Source organism: Neofelis nebulosa, chromosome 2 (assembly GCF_028018385.1).
Source record: "Neofelis nebulosa isolate mNeoNeb1 chromosome 2, mNeoNeb1.pri, whole genome shotgun sequence".
Taxonomy (NCBI): Eukaryota; Metazoa; Chordata; class Mammalia; order Carnivora; family Felidae; genus Neofelis; species Neofelis nebulosa.
The window spans coordinates 34,338,445-34,359,524 of record NC_080783.1 but is presented as its reverse complement, the minus strand read 5'-3'; the positions used below and the strand labels follow the sequence as shown (position 1 = coordinate 34,359,524).

Below are 21,080 nucleotides of genomic sequence, written 5' to 3'. Positions count from 1 at the left end.
CCTTCCACAGATCAGGGAAGTTCTCAGCTATGATTTCTTCAAGTACACCTTCAGCACCTTTCCCTCTCTCTTCCTCCTCTGGAATACCAATTATGCGTAGATTATTTCTCTTTAGTGCATCACTTAGTTCTCTAATTTTCCCCTCATACTCCTGGATTTTTTGTCTCTCTTTTTCTCAGCTTCCTCTTTTTCCATCATTTTATCTTCTAGTTCACCTATTCTCTCCTCTGCATCTTCAATCCGAGCTGTGGTTGTCTCCATTTTATTTTGCAGCTCATTTATAGCATTTCTTAGGTCCTCCTGGCTGTTCCTTAGTCCCTTGATCTCTTTAGCAATAGATTCTCTACTGTTCTCTATACTGTTTTCAAGCCCATCGATTAATTTTATGACTAATATTCTAAATTCACTGTCTGTTATATTGTTTAAATCCTTTTTGATCAGTTCATTAGCTGTTGTTATTTCCTGGAGATTCTTTTGAGGGGAATTCTTCTGTTTCATCATTTTGGATAGTCCCTGGAGTGGTGTGGAACTGCAGGGCACTTCCCCTGTGCTGTCTTGAATAACTTGCATTGGTGGGCAGGGCTGTAGTCAGACCTGATGTCTGCTCCCAGCCCACCACTGGGACACAGTCAGATTGGTGTGTACCTTCTCTTCCCCTCTCCTAGGGGCGGGATTCACTGTGGGGTGGCGTGGCCTGTCTGGGCTACTTGCACACTGCCAGGCTTGTGGTGCTGGGGATCTGGTGTATTAGCTGGGGTGGATCGGCAAGGTGCACAGGGGTGGGAGGGGCATGCTCAGCTCGTTTTACCTTTGGTGATCTGCTTCGTGAGGGGCCCTGTGGCATCAGGAGAGAGTCAGACCCACCGCCAGAGGGATGGATCCATAGAAACACAGCCTTGGGTGTTTGCGGGGTACAATCAAGTTCCTTGGCAGGAACTGGTTCCCTTTGGGAATTTGGGGGATGGGCGAGGGAGATGGTGCTGGCGAGCAGCTTTGTTCCCCACCAAGCTGAGCTCTGTTGTCCGGGGCTCAACAACTCTCCCTCCTATTGTCCTCTAGTCGTCTAGCTCTCTGAGCAGAGCTGTTAACTTATAACCTTCCAGATGTTAAGTCCCGCTTGCTGTCTGAATACACTCCGTCTAGCCCCTCCATTTTTGCCAGCCAGACTTGGGGCCTCTGCTTGGCCGGTGGGCTGCCCCTCTGCCCCGGCTCCCTCCTGCCAGTCCGTGTAGCATGCACCAGCTCTCCACCCTTCCTACCCTCTTCTGTGGGCCTCTTACCTCTTGTCTGTGCTTGGCTCCAGAGAATCTGTTCTGCTAGTCTTCTGGCAGTTTTCTGGGTTATTTAGGCAGGTGTAGGTGGAATCTAAGTGATCAGCAGGATGCGGTGAGCCCAGCATCCTCCTAGGCCGCTATCTTCCGTGACCAGCTTCCTCTGATTGTTTTATTACTCTTATCTCTGTGGCACGAGTCTTCCTGATGTTTTCTATGCTTTTGTCAAACCCAACAAGTATCTTTACAATTGTTTTAAATTCTCCATCAGGGATATCACCTATATCTGTTTCAATTATATCTCTGGTTCTTTCTTGTTCTTTCTTTGGAATGAATTCCTCCATCTTGGCGTTTTGTCTAAGTCTCTGTATTTTTCCATGTGGTAGAAAATCCAGTTTTTTTCCTGCTCCTTAGAGTAATGGCTTTATGAAGAAGAAGTCATATTGTGTCCAGGGCCTGGTGCTTCAGGTAGTGTCTGTGGTGTGTGTTTCATGCTCTCTTCTGCTGTGTTTTCGCTGCTCTATCCCACAGGTCATTCACCTGCAGAGGTTCTCCTTGCCTGCAGTGGGTAGTGTTTGGACCTTGGCCAGAGTATGATGAGTTTTAACTAGGTGTGCTCTGATCTGCTTGTTAAATGAGACCTGATGTTACTTCCATTATAACAGAAGACTAGCAGATCTGTATGGTTGGTAGACATGGTGCATGCAAGTGTTTCTTCTAGTCTTCTGGGGAAGGGGCCCACTGCACTGGTCCTTAGGGACACTTGCCCAAGGAAAGCAGTACCAACAGAGTGCAGGGGGGTGTGACTTGATGTAATCAGGTTATTCAGCCAGTCTTGGTGTGGTGCTGTTTACTGAAGTTGGTTTATGCCAAGGTGGGGAAGAGGGGAATGACACCAGCCAGCTCCTTTGTCCCTAGAGTTGGAACATCGTTCTTGCTGTTCTCAGGGAAGCACTCCTAGAAGAGCGAATGATTTCCCCCTCACATGTCCCAGGTGTTTTTCAGATTGCTGTTTTCATGTTGTCATCACTGTGTTGCTTGTCTGCCTGGAGCATCACAGTACACTTTGGGCTCTATCTCAGCCAAGCCTGCTAACTTTTAAAACTCCAAACTTTAGGGACCAGTAGGGACGTGCGCTGGTCTTCTGGGAGTGGGTCTTGCTGTGCTGGGACTGGTGCATGTTTGACCAAGAAGGCTGCCACACCAGAGTACAATGGTATGGGAATTGGAATAAGCAGGCTCAACAGCCTATGTCCAGGTTGCTACCTTCAGCAGGTGTCTCTGTGCCTATGCTAAGGCATGGGGGAGAAAAATGCACCCACTGGTTCTCTTATCTTTGGAGAGGCAACTCTGTGAATGCCACCTCTCACAGTTGTGCTCCAAGTAGAGCAACCAGTCTCTCCTCATATGCCTTAGGTGATCCTCAGATCACATCATTTGCCCTGGAGTTGCTTGCCTGCCTTCTCTCCAGGAGTAGGAGGGTAGCACCCTCAGGTCTCTATCTCAGCCAAGCCCACTGACCTCCAAAACTCCAGTCTTTGAGCCCTGCTGGTTGCAAAGTCATGAAAATCAGCCCCTCTCATTTTCCCAACCAATGGCAATGGGGAAGGGTGCTCTACTCTCTCTCACCTTTCTCCACAACCAGGGCTCCCTCCCTTCCTCAGCACCTATGATCCGTTTCTCCCCCAAACTATATCTCTGCACTTCCTAACTTCCTCAGTGTGGCCTCTCCTGTCCCTTTAGTTGTACAGTTTAGTCTGTCAGTCCTCAGGTGGATTTCTTGGGTATTCAAAATGATTTGGGGGCGCCTGGGTGGCTCAACCAGTTAAGCATCTGACTTTGGCTCAGGTCATGATCTCACAGCCCATGGGTTCAAGCCCACATTGGGCTCTGTGCTGACAGCTCAGAGCCCAGAGCCCACTTAAGGTTCTGTGTCTCCCTCTCTCTCTGCACCTCCCCAGCTCACGCCCTGTCTGTCTCCTTCAAAAATAAATAAACATTTAAAAAAATGTAGGGGTGCCTGGGTGGCTCAGTTAGTTAAGTGCCTGACTTCAGGTCATGATTTCACAGCTTGTGAGTTCGAGACCCACATTGGGCTCTGTGCTGACAGCTCGGAGCCTGGAGATTGCTTCAGATTCTTTGTCTCCCTCTCTCTCTCTCTCTCTGCCCCTCCCCCACTAACACTCTGTCTCTCTCTCTCAAAAGATAAAAACACTAAAAAAATATATAAAAATGTAAAAAACCAAAATGATTTGATAGTTATCTAGCTGTGTTCAAGGGATTAGGCAAGCCTAGCATCCTCCTGCTATGCCACCATCTTAGCTCCCTCCCTCATATATTTATAATAGATTGGGTTAATTAGATAAGACTGGTCTGCATGAGTAAACTGATTGTCAGTTTGCAAAATATAACATAACCATTTTTTCTTATGTATGTATTTTTAAATTCCAATATAATTAACATCAATATTAGTTTCAGGTGTACAATTTAGTGATTGAACAATTCTATATATTATTCAGTGCTCATCACAGTAAGTATACTGTCAATCCCCTTTACCTATTTCACCCATTCCCCCACCCACCTCCCTCCTGGTAACCACCAGTTTGTTCTCTATGTTTAAGAGTCTGGTTTTTGTTTTGTTTTGGTCTTTTTTTCCTTGTTTGTTTTTAAAGTATAACAAAACCATTTAAAATATGTATTTAGGAATCTTAATTTTTAAAGCTCTATTCAGATATAAATTTAGGAATATAGACTTAGAAATAGGAGACCCAGTGATCTTAAAATCATTTTTCCCATTGTAAAAATGAGAAAGCCCAAGAGCAAGATAGAAGTGAGCAAGAAGGAACTAAGTCCTGTTTTCTCTCTAAGCATTTACTTATTTTTAAAAAGGTATGCTATAGATGTTCTTTCCAATCCCATATTTGATTTGATGCTGCTTATAAAGGCTCTTCACCTTTCAGAGGTGACTGGATCAGTGTGAACCATACAGTGCTGTATGAAGATCAAATAAATGTATGGGAAGTGTTTACAAAACTATGATGATTGAATAAGGCAATGTCAGGCAATGACAAGGAAAGTTCTGAAAACTTTATTCTTAGTATCTAGTTCTATGCTTTCATTTTGAAAATGGGAAAATTAAGGCTTTTGCAAGACAAATGATTACCTAAGGTCACAGAACTAGTAGCAAGGCAGGGGTGAGATACAGTTTATCCCCTCAGAAATATTTTCTATTACTTGATAAAAATTTTTCTGACATTTATTTTAAAAAATATTTTTAAATATCTATTTTTGAGAGAGACAGAAAGAGAGAGAGAGAGAGAGAGAGCGAATTGGGGAGGGGCAGACAGAGAGGGAGACACATAATCCAAAGCAGGCTCCAGGCTCTGAGCTGTAAGCACAAAGCCTGATACAGAGCTTGAACCTGTGAACCAGGAGATCATGACCCAAGCCAAAGTCGGATGCTCAACCAACTGAGCCACCCAGGCACCCCAAACTTTCCTGACATTTAAAGTATTAATTCCTGAAACCGACATCCTATATTACACAATAGCTTCTTGTACCCCCATATATGTTTTTAGAATTGGTATTAATGTATAGAACAAGTGTATAAATACATATACATATGTATACATATATAAATACAAAACATATATGCCTAAGGCACTACTTTCTAATTATATTTATTTCACTATATTCATCTATTCAAATAAGCAAAATTTCCCTTTTGGGGGCTTTGTTCTAAAAACATACTTCTCAAGTACACTGTCATCTGATATTCCATAAGTTAGGTGTTGGAGAACTTTTTCCATGTTACAAAAAAGTGTGCTTGTTTGCTCATCATTCCTGTCAAGTGTTCTAGTTATCTTATTTTCTCTTCATTTTAATTAGATTACTGCCATCTCCTCTGGATGGCTATTCAATCACTACCCAATTATGACTGTTACAATTGTTAAATATTAAAACATTTCTGTATTAATTTATAAAAATTTTGCTTCAAGATGTTCAAATGTCCACCTTACATTCATTGCCCTAGTTGTCTGATTCCCTTAGAAATCTCCATTTCCTTTCATCCCAATAAAGTATAGTAGGGTTCACCAGAACTCTGACCCAATGGTATTGTCTAATTTGCTTGTTCCATGCTTATGCATATACTAGTTGTTAAATATTTTGATTATCTCCTTTGGGTTTACTGATATGTCAAACGTGTCTTCATAATGATATCAGTGAACATTTTTTTGGATCAGAAAAATCTCTTCAGTAGGTAGATTTACAGGGTAGACAAAACGTTTGTAAACAAACATAAACATAATAGATGGTTTAGTAATAATATAATCATGTAAAATAAATATTATAAAGGATTTTAATTTGCTTTGCTTAATTTCCCATTAATATTAAAATTCCATACATTTTTTGTGCCAATAGTTACAAAACATCATAGTATAATTTATATTTTGAAGGAAAGTCTTGATCATAATTATTTTAGGTGAGTTCTTATTCTCAATTTCACTGAATATTTGAAAATCAAAACAGTACATATACAAATAACTTACCCTCAGCATCAGTAAGATTTACAGTTTCATTCCTTGTGCTAACTGAATGACGGTGACTCTGAAATTAAAAAAAAGGAATAGAAAAATTGATTAAATATCAATATGACTTTTAAATAACATATTGATGGCTTTAAGTAATGAAATGAGATCCAATGTTACCACTTGGCTTTATCATATTAAGGAAAGTAATTCATTTACAATGTAATCAGTGCAACTGGAGGTGGTGAGATAACTTGCATAGCTTAAACATTGTATGAGTAGGTTGTTAAGGTAGGAAATGAAAATCATTTTTAAAAGTGGCATTATTTTTCTATATCATTGACCTATTCTTGCTCTTTCCAAGCCACAGGAAACAAAAATATTTTGTAACTTAAAAGGATAAAATAAAAATAAGATTAATATCAGAGAAAGTATATAGCAAATGAGAAGGGAGAAGTGACATTAAGGAAAATGGTGGAGTAGAGTACTTACAGAACTGTTCTCTCCATTGAAATAAATATAAACTGTCAAAGTTGGAGATCAACTATTTCTTTTTTTCCTCCTTTCACAGAAAATTTTTATTTTTTAATTTTATTTAAATCCAAGTTAGTTAATATATAGTGTAATAATGGTTTCAGGGGTAGAATGTAGTGATTCATCACTTGCAAGATCAACTATTTCAAACTCTAAATCTAATGCAAAACTTATAGCATCCAGGGGACTGGTCAATAAAGAAAAGGACAACTAAATTTTTGTGTTTAAGAAAATCTGTGAAGTCATTAGCTGGCCACTGAGATAATGGAACAGAAACGACAATGACTGACTACAAATGACGAGGAATACAGTCTTTGCAAAAAGAAAAAAAAAGCTTGAATAGGTCGCTAAAGAAACTGATTACTGCAGCCCTCAAAAAATCAACAGCAATAACCCTTGATGAAGGAGGAAAATCTAATTCCCAGAATTGCATTATAATATTTAAAATTCCCAATTTCCAGAAAAAAATTAAAAGGCATACAAAGAAACAGGAAATATGGACATTCATAAAAATAAATTGATAGGAATAACCCCTGAGAAAAAAACAGAAATTGGACTTACTAGACAAATATTTTTAAACAACTTTCTTAAATGTGCTCAAAGAGCTAAAAGGACCCATGGACAAAGAATAAAGGAAACTAAGAAAATGATGTATAAACAAAATGAGAATATAGAGACAGAAATTATAAAAAGGAACCAAAGAGAAATTCTGAATCAGAAAGAATTTTGGCATCTTCAAGTGCACCAATATACACATTATGGGAATCACAGAGGAATGAAAAGATTGGAAAGAATATTTGAAGAAATAATTCCCAAACATTTCCCAAATATGATGAAAGGCATGAATCTACACATCCAAATGCTTAACAAGTTCCAAGAAGGATAAACTCAAAAGAGATAAACACCAAAGCATATTATAAATCAAACTGCCAAAAAAAAAAAGACAAAGCAAGAACTCAAATGGAACACGAAAAGACTCATCATATACAAAAGTTCTTCAGTAAGATTAGCAGTCAGTTTCGCATCAGAAACTGCATACATTATTACATAGAAAATACTGCCAACTATAATTCAGTAACAAGCAAAACCATCCTTTAAAAAAATGAACAAGGGGGTGCCAGGTGGTTCAGTTGGTTGAGCGTGTGACTTCGGCTCAGGTCATGATCTCATGGCTTGTGAGTTCAAGCCTCGCCTAGGGCTCTGTGCTGACAGCTCAGAGTCTGGAGCCTGCTTCCAATTCTGTGTCTCTCTCTCTCCTCCTCTGCTCATGCTCTCTTTCAGAAATAAAATAAACATTAAAAAATGTAAAAATTAACAAGAATTAAGGCACTCCCATATCAACAAAAGCTGGGGGAGTTTGTCACTAATATTTCTGCTTTAAAAGAAATGCTAAATGAGTCTTTCAGGTTGAAAGGATAGGACACTAGACAGTAACTCAAATCCATAGTAACAACTCTGGAAAAGGTAATCAAAAGGTAAATATAAAAGCCAGTATTATTGTACTTTTGGTTTGTAACTTTTTATTTCCTACATGCTTTAAAAAATATTATTTTACTGATATATAACTCACATCTAGTATATTAGTTTTAGATGTACATTATATATATGTGTATATATATATTGTATATTTATACATAATCATTCTGATGTATATATATATATATATATATATATATATATATATATATATACACACACACACACACACACACACACCACAATGATTGATTACAATAAGTTGACATACATCACCAGACATAGTTACAATTTTGTTGTGGTGACAATTTTCATAATTTTTTTCTCTTAGCAACTTTCAAATATACATACAATACAGTATTATTAACTATAGTTACCATGCTGTACATAACACCCTCAAGGTCTGTCCATATTTTTGCAAATGGCAAAATTTCTTTCTGTTCTATGGCTGAATAATATCCATTGTATATAAACACCACATTTTCTTTATCTGTTCATTTGTCAATTGATAACTAGGTTGTTTCATGTCTTGGCTGTTGTAAATAATGCTTCAAAGAACATGGGGGGTGTAGATATCTTTTCCAGATAGTGATTTTGTTTTCTTTATATAAATACCAGATGTTTTCTTTATATAAATACCAGAAGTGGAGGCCATATGGTAGTTCTATTTTAAAATTTTTTGAGGGACCTCCATACTGTTTTCCATAGTGGGTGCACCAATTTATATTCTCATTTCTTTTCTTTATTAGTAATCTCTGCACACAATGTGGGGCTCAAACTCACAACCCCAAGATCAAGAGGTGCATGCTCTTCTAAGCCAGCCAGGCACCCCCTACTTGTAATTCATTATAATTTTCTGTGATAAGAACACTTAAGATCTACTCTCTTAGCAAATTTTTAGGTATACAATACAGTATTTTTAACCATTGGCACTATGTTGTACAGTAGATCTCCAGGAATTATTTATCTTGTATAACCTAACCTTTGCACCCTTTGACTAATACCTGTTTTCCTCCTCCAAACCCTGGACTACTTCACTCTTTGTTCCTATGAGTTTGACTACTTTAGATTCAACATATGAGTGGTATAATACAGTATTTGCTCTCTGTGTCTGGTTTACTTCACTTAGCATAATTTACTCCAGGTTCATCCATATTGTTGCAAAAAGAATTTTCTTCTTTATCATGGTTAATATTTCATTGTATGTATATACCACATTTCCTTTATTCATTTGTACTTCAATGGACATTTAAGTTGCCTCCATGTCTTGGCTATTGTAAATAATGCTGCACTTAACATGGGAATGCAGATATCTCTTCAAGACCTGGTTTTAATTCCTTTGGATATGCCCAGAAGTAGGATTCTTGAATCATATGTTTGTTCTATTCTTAGTTTTTTGAGTAACATCTGTATTTTTTTCCATTGTGACAAATTTACATTTTCATTAACCATGTACAAGAGTTCCCTTTTCTCCACATTCTCACCAATATTTATTACATTTTCTTTAGTTGGTTGGTTTTTGATAGATTCCATCATAACAGGTGTGATACCTCATAGTGGTTTTGATTTGTAGTTCCCTGATGATTAGTGACATTAAACAACTTTTCATGTACTTGTTCGTCATTTGTGTGTCTTCTTTATAGAAATGTCTTATCAGTTCCTCTGCCCATTAAAAAAAAATCAGGTTATTTGGGTTTCTATGCAATTGATTCATAGGAGTTTCTTATATATTTTAGGTATTAACCCTTTATCAGATACATGGCTGGTAAATATATTCTCACATCCCATACTTTACTTTTTCATTTTGTTGGTTTTTAGCTACAGTAATCAAAACACTATGGTACTGGCATAAAAAGAGATATATAGACCAACAGAACAGAATAGAGAGTCTGGAAATAAATCCACATAGATATAAATATGAAAAGGGTGCTAAAAATACACAATTGGGACAGGATAATCTCTTCAATTAACTGTGTTGTGAAAACTGGATATTCACATGAAAAAGAATGAAATTGGACCTTTGTTTCACCCTGTACACACACAAAAAAAAACTCAAAATGGATTTAACACTAAAACTTAAGATCTGAAACCATAAAACTCCTAGAAGAAAACATATTAACAGATATTCCTGACATTGGTTTTTACAGTGTTTTCTTGGATATGAAACCAAAAGCACAGGCAACAAAAGCAAAAACAGACAAGTAGGATTATATCAATGTAAAATTTCTAATTATATATTCTCTGATTTTTGGAAGCAGTCATTTTATGTCCACCATATGAAGTTATTAATTATGTCAAATTTTTACATCCTTACTAACATTTTTGCCTCCTAGCTCCATTAATAAACACAAATATTAATCTTTAAAAAATTTCTTTTTAACATTTATTCATTTTTGAGAGTAAGAGACACAGAGCAGGAGTGGGGGAGGCACAGAGGGAGAGGGAGACACAGAATCCAAAGCAGGCTCCAGGCTCTGAGCTGCCAGCACAGGGTCTGATGCGGGGCTTGAACTCACGGACTGCAAGATCAGGACCTGAGCCTAAGTCAGACACCCAACCAACTGAGCCACGCAGGCGCCCCAACACAAATATTAACCTTAAAAAGAATGAGATTAAATTATCTCACTACATTTGTGAATTTGTCCATTTCTATATGAAGTTATTTTTAGCTGTGTATATTTTGAAATTATATCAAATTTTCTTGCTTTAAATGAATTTTTCTTGCTTTAAATAATTATGTAGGAACCGTCTATTCTCTAAATAGTTGTTTTTATTTTAAAAATAAATATTAATTTTTTATCAATAGTGATATATCAGCTTTCCTTTGGTTAGTATTTGTTCAGTTTTCTCCTCTTTGGTTTCACCCCTTCTGTACCCTTAAGTTTTAGATGTGTCTGTTACTTTCAGAGCAATCTGAAAATATTTTAACTAAAAGATGGCATTCGCTTATAAATTTATTGTGATAACTCACATGTTTGAATTTCTTTCTACCATTTAATTTTGTTCTTTATTTTAAAATGCTTTTTCCTCCCTGGAATCCTTTTGTACTCCTTTCCTGTATTCTACAGAATTGGATAGGTTTTTAAATTTTCTCCCTTTAGAAGAATATATACATTTTTAATTAATTTTTTCCTTCAATTTTATCATGTATTATCATGTATCATGATTTTTTTGAATGGTCATTTAGATGAGTACAGAATTCTATGCTTAATGTTTTCTCAGTATTTACTATTTCTTTGTTCTCTACTGTTGCTTTTCACAGTTTAGGTTCTCCGGAAGGAACACCTTGTGATGGAAGTGTATGTGTAAGATCTCCATTAGAGGGTACTATTGGGAGCAACATCTGAGGAAGAGAGGGTAAAGAAACAGGATTGGAAAAAAGAGAAGTTGAGTTGCAATACAGTCCTAATTATGCTCAGCAGATCCTGCAGGGAGTCCAGTTGAGATGGTTGTTAAGAGTTTTTCCACTTTGGGGCAAGGGGATTGAGTGTTTTACCTGTAAGTTGATCTATCATTGGATAGATCTCTATCATGTCTCTATAAGGAGACATGACTTGAGCAAGCTCAAAGTCAAGGGGCAGAGAAGTACACTCCACTTCTAATAGAAAAAAAACCTAAAAAATTGGAAAAGGGAAAAGGCATGAATAAGGGAAGGGTAATGTGTTGAGGTCAATCATTCATTCTACCACAGTCCACCTTTTTAGCCATAAATATTCATATCTTTCTCAAATATAAAATAAGCTTACTACCATTCAAACTGTCCTAAAGCTTCATTCAATCACAGCATCATACTTAAAATATAAATCTAGATACAATTCCTCCTGAATTACTCCTACAAACCACAAGCAAATTATTAACCTCTTCTAATCATACATTATTGGAAGAGAGATAGAATAATGAAAATAAATGCTCCCATTTGGGAAAAAAAAAAAGAAGTGCAAAGAGAAGCATGGGAAGATGGCAGAGGAAGAGGATCCTAAGCTCACCTCATCCCATGGACACATCTAGATAACATTCACATCAGTGCAACTAACCCAGAAAACAACCCAAAGACTAGTAGAACATACCCTATACAGTTAATTGTAGAGAGGAGGCCACATGGAAAAGGGTAGAAGGGGTAGGTATGGGTGGGATCCAAACACCCAGTGAGACTAACCACAAAAGGGAGGAGGACACCACAAGCATGGAGAAAGTAGAGGAACAGACCCCATACCAGGGACCCCACACAAGGTGGACTGGCACTTGGAAGATGAGTCCCCATGACATCTGGCTTTTGAAAACCAGAGGGACTTACCTTCACAAGTTTTTAAAATCAGCATACTTAACTTGGGGAACTTTAAAAATCAGTGGGCTCTGCTCTGGGAGAGCCAGAGGGTTACAGGAAATGGAGTCCCCACCTTAAAGATCCAGTATAAAAACAACCTCACTGAGATACAGCACTGAAGCAGCGGTTTGAAAAGAGCCTGGAGTATATGGGAAGGAGATATTTTACTAATCTCAGAACATACACTGTGGGGGGCGGGGGAGGGCAGGAATTGTTAAGGGACCTCTCCAAGAATGCAAGAACTGGTGGACACCATTTCTTTCTACTACCATTCATCTGGCCAGCATAGATATGTGGGTACCTCAAAGAATCAGCTCAAACACTCTACACCTAGCTTGCTAACACCCCACCCTCCAACCTCCCACATTCTCCTGTGGAATGCCCCATCCAACCTGCCCCACTCAGCAGGAGTGCCTCTAACGTGGTGACTGACACATATTCTGCAAATAGCCTTGACAGTGACAAGCACTACTCGAAATTAATTCCTACCTTGGGAAGAGGGGAAGATAACCACACACACCAGTTTGACTGAAACCCAAACAGATGGACTGGAGCTAGACATCTGGTCTAACTGCAGGACCCACCCAACAATGAAAGCCTCTCAGGGGACAACTCAGGAAGAGCACTCTGCAGTTTGGTGTGACTTCAGTCCTGGCAAATGGTCTGAGGGCACTCATCCAGTTTGACTTAACTACAATACCAAGACAGCCCCAGACTGGCCTCTTAACAGCACTGGTTCCAAACCCTTCCCACAATAGGCAAAATGGGCCACTGCAGCTTACTGGACTAAAGGCAAACAGGGTTCAATCACAAGAGTAGGGCACACCTAACACACAGAGGAGACACCCCAGAAGCACTTGGTTCTGGTGAAAGGGGAAATTGCACTATAGTACACCCCAGTACCTCTTCTTCATAAGGTCACTACTTTCAAGATCAAGAGACACAGCTGACTTGGCTAATACATGGAAACACACACAGAGAGTTAGACAAAATGAGGAGACAGAGGAATATGTCCTAAATGAAAGAACAGAACAAAATCACAGCAAAAGAGCTAAAAGAAATGGCTATAGGCAATTTACCAGAGAGAGAGTTCAGAGTAATGGTCATAAAGATACTTACTGGACTTGAGAAAAGAGTAGAAGATCTCAGACTTTCAACAAAAGAGACAGAAAATATTTAAAAAGAACCATTCAAAGATTAAGAGCTCAATAACTAGAATTAAAAATACATAAAAGGGAACAAATCATAGATAGAGGAAGCAGAAGTATAGATTAGTGAGTTGGGAGAAAGAGTAATAAAAAACACGAAATGGAACAGAAAAAAAAAAGAATAAAAAATAAAAATAGGTTAAGGGAATTCAATGACATCATCAAACATAACAGAATTCACATTATAGGGATCCCAAAAGAAGAAGAGAGAGAAAAAGGAGGAGAAAATTTATTTGAAGAAATAAAAGCTGAAAACTTGCAGAATCTGGGGAAGGATACAGACACCCAGATCCAAGAGGCATGATAACCCCCCACAAAAATTAATTCAAGGAGGTTCACACCAAGACACATAATAATTAAAATGCCAAAAGTAGTTATAAAGAGAGAATTTTAAAAGTACCAAGAGACCAAAAGAAAACAATTACACACAAGGGAACATCAAAAGGCTATCAGCTGATTTTTCAGCACAAACTTTGTAGGCCAGAAGGGAGTGGCATGATATACTCAAAGTGCTGACAGGAAAAAAACCTGCAACCAAAAATACTCTATCCAGCAAAGTTGTCATTCAGAATAGATGGAGGGATAAAGAATTTCACCAAGGAACAAAAGTTAAAAGAATTCATCACCACTAAACAGGTCTTACAAGAAACATTAAGGGGAATTTGTTGAGTGGAAACAAAAAAAAAAAATCAGGAGTAAGAAAATTAGGAAAAGAAAAAATTTCACAGGTAAATACAAACATAATTTAAAAACCATAGATTTTTCGTTTGTAAAACTACTGCAGAGGTTAAAGCACAAACACAGTAAAATCAGTAATATCTACAAAAATCAGTACAGGGATTCACAAAATAAAAGGATGTAAAGTGTGACATGACATGTATAAAATGTAGTGGAGAAGAGTAAAAATTTAGTGCTTTTAGAAGGGGTTCAAACTTAAGTGACCATCAACTTAATATAGACTGGTATATGCACAGGATATTATATATAAACCTAATGGTAACCACAAATCAAAAACCTGTAATAGATATGCAAAAAAAAAAAAAAAAAGATGAATCCAAGCCTATCACTAAAGAAAGTCACCAAACCATAAGGGAACAGAGCAAGAGAAAAAAGAAACAAAAAAACTATAAAAACAACCATAAAGCAAGTAACAAAATGACAATAAGTGGGTCCCTGTCAATAATTACTTTGTGAATGCACTAAAGGCCCCAATCAAAAGACATTGGGTGACTGAATGGATAAAGAAGCAAAAGCAGATCTAACGGCACATCCAGACAAAAAGTGAAGGGATAGAAAAACATTTACCATACAATGGAAACGAAAAGAAACCTGGGGTAGGAATAATTATATCAGACTATATAGGCTTTAAAACAAAGACTGTAACCAGAGACAAAGAAGGACACTACATAACTGTAAAGGGAACAATCCAACAAGAAGATTTAACAATTATAAACACTTATGTACCCAACATGAGAGCATTCAAGTACATAAAGCAACTATTAACAGACACAAAGGAAAAAAATTGATAGTAATATAATAATAGTAAGGAACTTTAACACCCAACTTACATCAAGGCATAGATCATCCAGACAGAAAATCAACAAGAGCACCCAAGTACATAAAGCAACGATTAACAGACACAAAGGAAAAAAAATCGATAGTAATACAATAGTAGGGGACATTAACACCAACTTACATCAAGACATAGATGTATCATCCAGACAGAAAATCAACAAGGAAACAGTGGCTTTGAATGATACATTGGACCAAATGCATCTAACAGATAATTCAGAGCATTCTATACAAAAACCGTGAAATACACATTCTCTTCAAGTGCACATGGAAGATTCTCCAGAATAAATCATGTTAGAGCACAAAACAAGTCCAAGCAAATTCAAAAAGATTGAAATCACATCATACATCTCTTTTGGCCATGACACTATGAAACTAGAAATCAACCATAAGAAAAAATCTGGAAAGAACACAAATACATAGAGATTAATTAACATGCTACTCAACAATGAATGGGTCAACAAAGAAATCAAAGAGGAAATAAAAATATACATGGAGGCAAATAAAAATGAAAACACAGCAGTCAAAAACTCTTTGTGATAAAGAAAAAAACTGTTCTAAGAGATTAATGCAATAGAGGCCTACCTCAAGAAGCAAGAAAAATCCCCCCAAAACCCCAAACTTTACATATAAAGGAATTAGAAAAGGAAGAACAAACAAAACAAAGCCAGTAGAAGGAAGGAAATAATATATATTAGAGGAGAAATAAATTAAATAGAAACTGAAGAAACACCAGAACAGATCAATGAAACCAGGAACTGGTTCTTTGAAAAGATCAACAAAATTGATAAACCTTTAGCCAGACTCATCAAAAGAGGTGGGGAGAGGGACAGATAGAGGGAGGGTACTCAAATAAAATCAGAAATGAAAGAGGATAAATAATAGCTGACACCACAGAAATACAAAGGATAAGAAAATAGTATGAAAAATTATATGCCAACAAGTTGGAAAACCTAGTAGATATGGTTTAAGTTCTAGAACCATATAACCTTCCAAAACTGAATGAGGAAAAAACAGAAAATTTAAACAGAAGATTACTAGCAATGAAATGGAATTGGTGGTCAAAAAACAAAAACAAAAACAAATAAACCCCCCAAAAACTCCCAACAAATAATTCCAGGGCCAGAGAGCTTCACAGGTGAACTGTACCAAACATTTAAACAAGAGTTAATACCTAGTCTTCTCAAACTATTCCAAAAAATCCAGAAGATCAATGAAAGCATCCAAATTCATTCTATGAGGCCAGCATTATCCTGATACCAAAATCAGATAAAGACACTGAGAAAAAAAAAAAAAAAGGAACTACAGGCCAATTTCTCTGATAAACCTAGATATAAAAAAACCTCAGTGAAGTATTAGCAAACCAAATCCAACAATGGATTAAAAAAGTCATTCACCACAATCAAGCTAGATTTATTCCTGGGATGCAAGGGTGGTTCAATATTGCAAATCAATCAATGTGATACATCACATTAACAAGAGAAAGGATACAAGTCTTACAATCATTTCAATAAATGAAGAAAAAGTATTTGATAAAGTACAACATACATTCATGATAAAAACCTGAAACAAAGTATGTTTAGAGGAACATACGTCAAAATAATAAAGACCATGTATGAAAAATCCACAACTATTATCATACTAAACGGTGAAATACTGAGATTTTCCTTCAAGATTGGGAACAAAACAAGGATGTCCACTTTCACCACTTTTATTCAACATAGTACTGGAAGTGCTAATCACAGCAATTAGTCAAGAAAAAGAAATAAAGGGCATCCAAATTGGTAGGGAAGAAGTAATACTTACTATATTCAGATAACATGATACCATATAGAGACAACCCTAAAGACTCCACCAAAAACTACCAGAACTGATAAATGAATTCAGTAAAGTCACAGGATGTAAAATTAACATACAGATATCGATTGTATTTCTATACCCTAATAATGGAGTAGCAGAAAGAGAAATTAAGAAAACAATTCCATTTGCAATTGCACTAAAAAGACCAAAATACCTAAGAATAAACTTAAAAAAAATTTTTTTTTAATCTTTATTTATTTCTGAGAAAGAAAGAGCGTGAGCAGGGGAGGAACAGAGAGAAAAGGAGACACAGAATCCGAAGCACGATCCAGGCTCTGAGCTGTCAGCACAGAGCCCGACACGGGGCTCGAACCCATGAACTGTGAGATCATGACCTGAGCCGAAGTCAGAGGCTTAACTGACTGAGCCACCCAGGCGCCCCAAGAATAAACTTAGCCAAAGAGGTGAAACACCTGTACTCTTAAAACTATAAAATATGAAAGAAATTGATCATGACACAAACCAATGGAAAGATATTGGTTTGGGACAACCAATATTGTTAACATGTCCATATTATCAAAAGCAATCCATAGGTTTAATGCAATTCCTATCAAAATATCAGTAGCATTTTTCACAGAGCTACAACAAATAATCCTAAAACTTACAGGGAACTACAAGAGTCCCATAATAGCCAAAGCAATCTTGAGAAAGAATAAAATTGAAGAAATCACAATTCCAGATTTCAAGATATACTATAAAACTGTAGTAATCAAAACAGTATGGTACTGGCACAAAATTAGGCACACAGAGAGCCCCAAAATAAACCTATGCTATTATGGTCAATTAATCTATGACAAGAATATACAATGGGAAAAAGTTGGTCTCTTCAACAAATGGAGTTGGGAAAACTGGACAACTACATGCAAAAGAATGAAATTGGACCACTTTCTTACACCATACACAAAAACTCAAAATGGATTAAGGACCTAAATGTGAGACCTGAAACCATGAAATTTCTAGAAGAAAATACAGACAGTAATCTCTTTGACATCAGCTGTAGGAACATTTTTTTATATATGACTCCTATGGCAAGGGAAACAAAAGCAAAATTAAACTATTGGGACTACACCAAAATAAGAAAACAAACATCTGTACAGCAAAGGAAACCATCAATATAACAAAAGACAACTTACTGAATGGGAGAAGATATTTGTGAATGATATATTCAATAAGGAGTTAATACTTAAAATAAAGAACTTCTAAAACTCAACACCAAAACCATGCCCAAATAATCCAATTAAAAATGAGAAGACATGAACAGATATTTCTCCAAGAAGACACACAGATGGACATCAGACACATGAAAAGATGCTCAACATCACTAATTATCAGAGAAATGCAAATCAATACTTCAATGAGATATCACTTCCTATCTGTCAGAATGGCTAACATCAAAAACACAAGAAATAACAAGTGTTGGTGTGGATGTGGAGAAAAACGAACCCTCATGCACTTGGGAATGCAAGCTGAACAGCCACTGTGGAAAACAGTATGGAGGTTCCTCCAAAAATTAAAAATGGGATTACTGTATGATCCAGTAATTCTACTACTGGGTATTTATCCAAAGAAAACAAAAACACTAATTCAAAAAGATATAAGCACCCCTATGTTTATTGTACCATTATTTCTAATAGTCAAATATGTAAGTAACCCATGTGTCGATCCAGATGAAATGATAAAAAAGACATGGTATGTATATTAAATGGAAAATTACTCAGCCATAAAAAAGAATGAACTCTTGCCATTTGCAACAACATGGATGGACCTGGAGAGCATAAACGTTAAGTGAAACAAGTCAGTCAGAGAGAGACAAATACCATATGATTTCATTCTTATATGGCATTTAAGAAACCAATGAACAACAACAACAAAAAGATAACCAAAACAAAACCAGACTCTTACATACAAAGAACAAACTGGCAGTTGCCAGAGGGAAAGTAGGTCTGTGTATGTGGGTGGGGTGGCAGGGATGCGTGAAATAGGTGAAAGGAATTAAGAGTATGTACATTTACCTACGGGGTGCCTGGGTGGTTTAGTCAGTTAAGTGGCCGACTCTTGACTTCAGCTGGGGTCATGATCTCATAGTTCATGAGTTCAAGCCCCATGTGGGGCTCTGTGCTCACTGTGGGGAGCCTCCTTCAGATCCTATGTCTCCCTCTTTCTGGCCCTCTCCTGCTCGCTCTCACTCTCTCTCAAAAATAAATAACATATATATATAAAAGAGTACACTTATCTTGATGAGCACTGAGTAATATATAGAATTACTGAACCACCATATTGTACAGTGGAAACTGACATAACACTGTATGTTAAAAATACTTAAATTTAAAAAAAAAGAATAAAAGTAAGAACAGGACATACATAAGAGTCACTGGTACTTAGCAATTCTGAAATCCTTCTGGGAAAACTTTGCTTGATCCCCCTGCTCTAGAAGCACAGAATATTCCTTGATTTGGCCCCAGTTTTGCCTCTGGGAATGGCTGCATAATCGTTTTCCAAGGTTCTTGGCTTTTTTTTTTCTGCATGGGCTTCTCTTCTTTCCCATCTTCCTCCTCAGATACTTCTGAAGAAGGCATTTGAGCTCATGCCCTTTATGTACCTGGGCAGTTTTCTCATTTTGTTATCTGCTAGTGGCAAGTTGGGAACCCAGAGGGTTGTTTTGTTTTGTTTTGTTTTAATCTCAGCATGTCACTTTTAGTATAGGCTGGCACTAAGTTTGCCATTAAATCTCTTTTTAAAAAAAAATGTTTATTTGAGAGAGAGAGAGAGAGAGAGTGCAAGCAGGGGAGGGGCAGAGAGAGAGAGAGAGAGAGAGAGAGAGAATCCAAAGCAGGTTCCAGGTTCTGATTTGTCAGCACAGAGCCTGACATGGGGCTCAAATTCACAAACCACAAGATCTAGGCTGCAGTCAAATGCTCAACCAACTGAACACCCAGGCACCCCAACTATTAAAGCTCTTTCAAAGACTAGGTATGTACATATGCATGTATGTACATATTTATGTATGTATGTATGTGTGTATGTATGTATGTTAAATTCCACTCAACTACATGAGCCAAAAGCCACTATTCAAAACATGCCCCCTCTATACTTAAGTACTGGTACTTTGGGCACATCAAATTTCTGTGAGACTGCACACTTACTCTATGACTCCTTTTGTTCAGTTGGAATGGTATCCCTAGATGCCACCTTATTTCTTCAGCACAGCCTTGATTTTATTGTTACCCCTAGGCCATGTTGTAGGGGCCATATCTTTGATATGTAATATTGTTTCATTTTTCAAACCTTCAAGTCCCAGAATTATTAACTTTCTGTATATGTCTTTTCATATATTCTGTTCAGTGCCTTGTTCAATGGCCTAGCATTGTGTATTTTGAGAAGAGAGTGCCATGATGAGACACTGTATTATGGTGTTAGTATGTGCAGAGACGTATGGGTCCTTGATCTATATTTTGGGTACCTATGAGGCAAGGGATTCCCAGAGTTCTTTGCTCCAAAGGGGAGACTCTGGACAAGGAACTTTGATGTTGCTGGCCATACCAAATGGCCAGACCTTTATCAATTGCCCAAGAATATGTAATGTGCAGATTTGGCCTATTTTTGGTCAAGGAATCCAGTGTTAAGAAGACAGCCTGAAGTTCAGCCAATTGTGCTGACCCTTATATCACATCCTTTTATGAGAACTTTATTAAAGGATGAAAGGCAGCAGCTCTCCAGCAAGCTTTATCACATGTGTTGGTGACAATGCCATCCATAAGTATATGAATCCAGCTCCCCAGGTAACCAAACAGTTTGGGAGAAGGGTGAACACCTCCATTACTGTGGTACCTGTCAAGGGACTGAGTACAGAGGTCACTCCTGCCTGAAGATGGGTTGTTCAAGAGAGCCCAGTCTTTGGTTGCTGTGCTGAGTGAGATTTCAGGATGCTGATTCCATGACTGAAGCATGATGCGCTGCTGAGTATGGAGGGCCACAGTCCCAGGGCCTGTGAGAATCTCTGTTTCCAGTATGTGGCTAGCAATTACCACTCTAGTGAGGTATAGCATAGGGTAAAGGAAGACTATTTCTTGCATCAGACACCCACAGACAACTTATGGCCATTATGAGAAGTCCAAAGTCTCCAGAGGAAACATTATGTATGAAGGTTGTGAAAGCCTAATAAAGTCTGTTAGGGACACTAACAGAAGTGAGTTTTTTATTTTTGTGACTTGGACAGATTCTTGAACCTTTTGTTGGAGTGGGCACCACTTGAGAAGGGCTGATTTGAAAGTAACAGCGTAAGTGGGCTTCTAAAATTTGTAATTGC

General features: G+C 37.4%; 1 protein-coding gene across 7 annotated transcripts in view; it reads right to left on the bottom strand.

Moving 5' to 3' along the window:
* The window catches only part of C2CD6 (C2 calcium dependent domain containing 6), a 150,162-nt gene that overhangs the window by 40,720 nt on the left and 88,362 nt on the right, over positions 1-21,080 (bottom strand). For all 7 annotated transcript variants that reach the window (XM_058709186.1, XM_058709130.1, XM_058709168.1 and 4 more), the window contains one exon: positions 5,822-5,879. In XM_058709186.1, the coding sequence (XP_058565169.1) occupies positions 5,822-5,879 (58 nt within the window). The remainder of the gene's footprint in view (positions 1-5,821; positions 5,880-21,080) is intronic.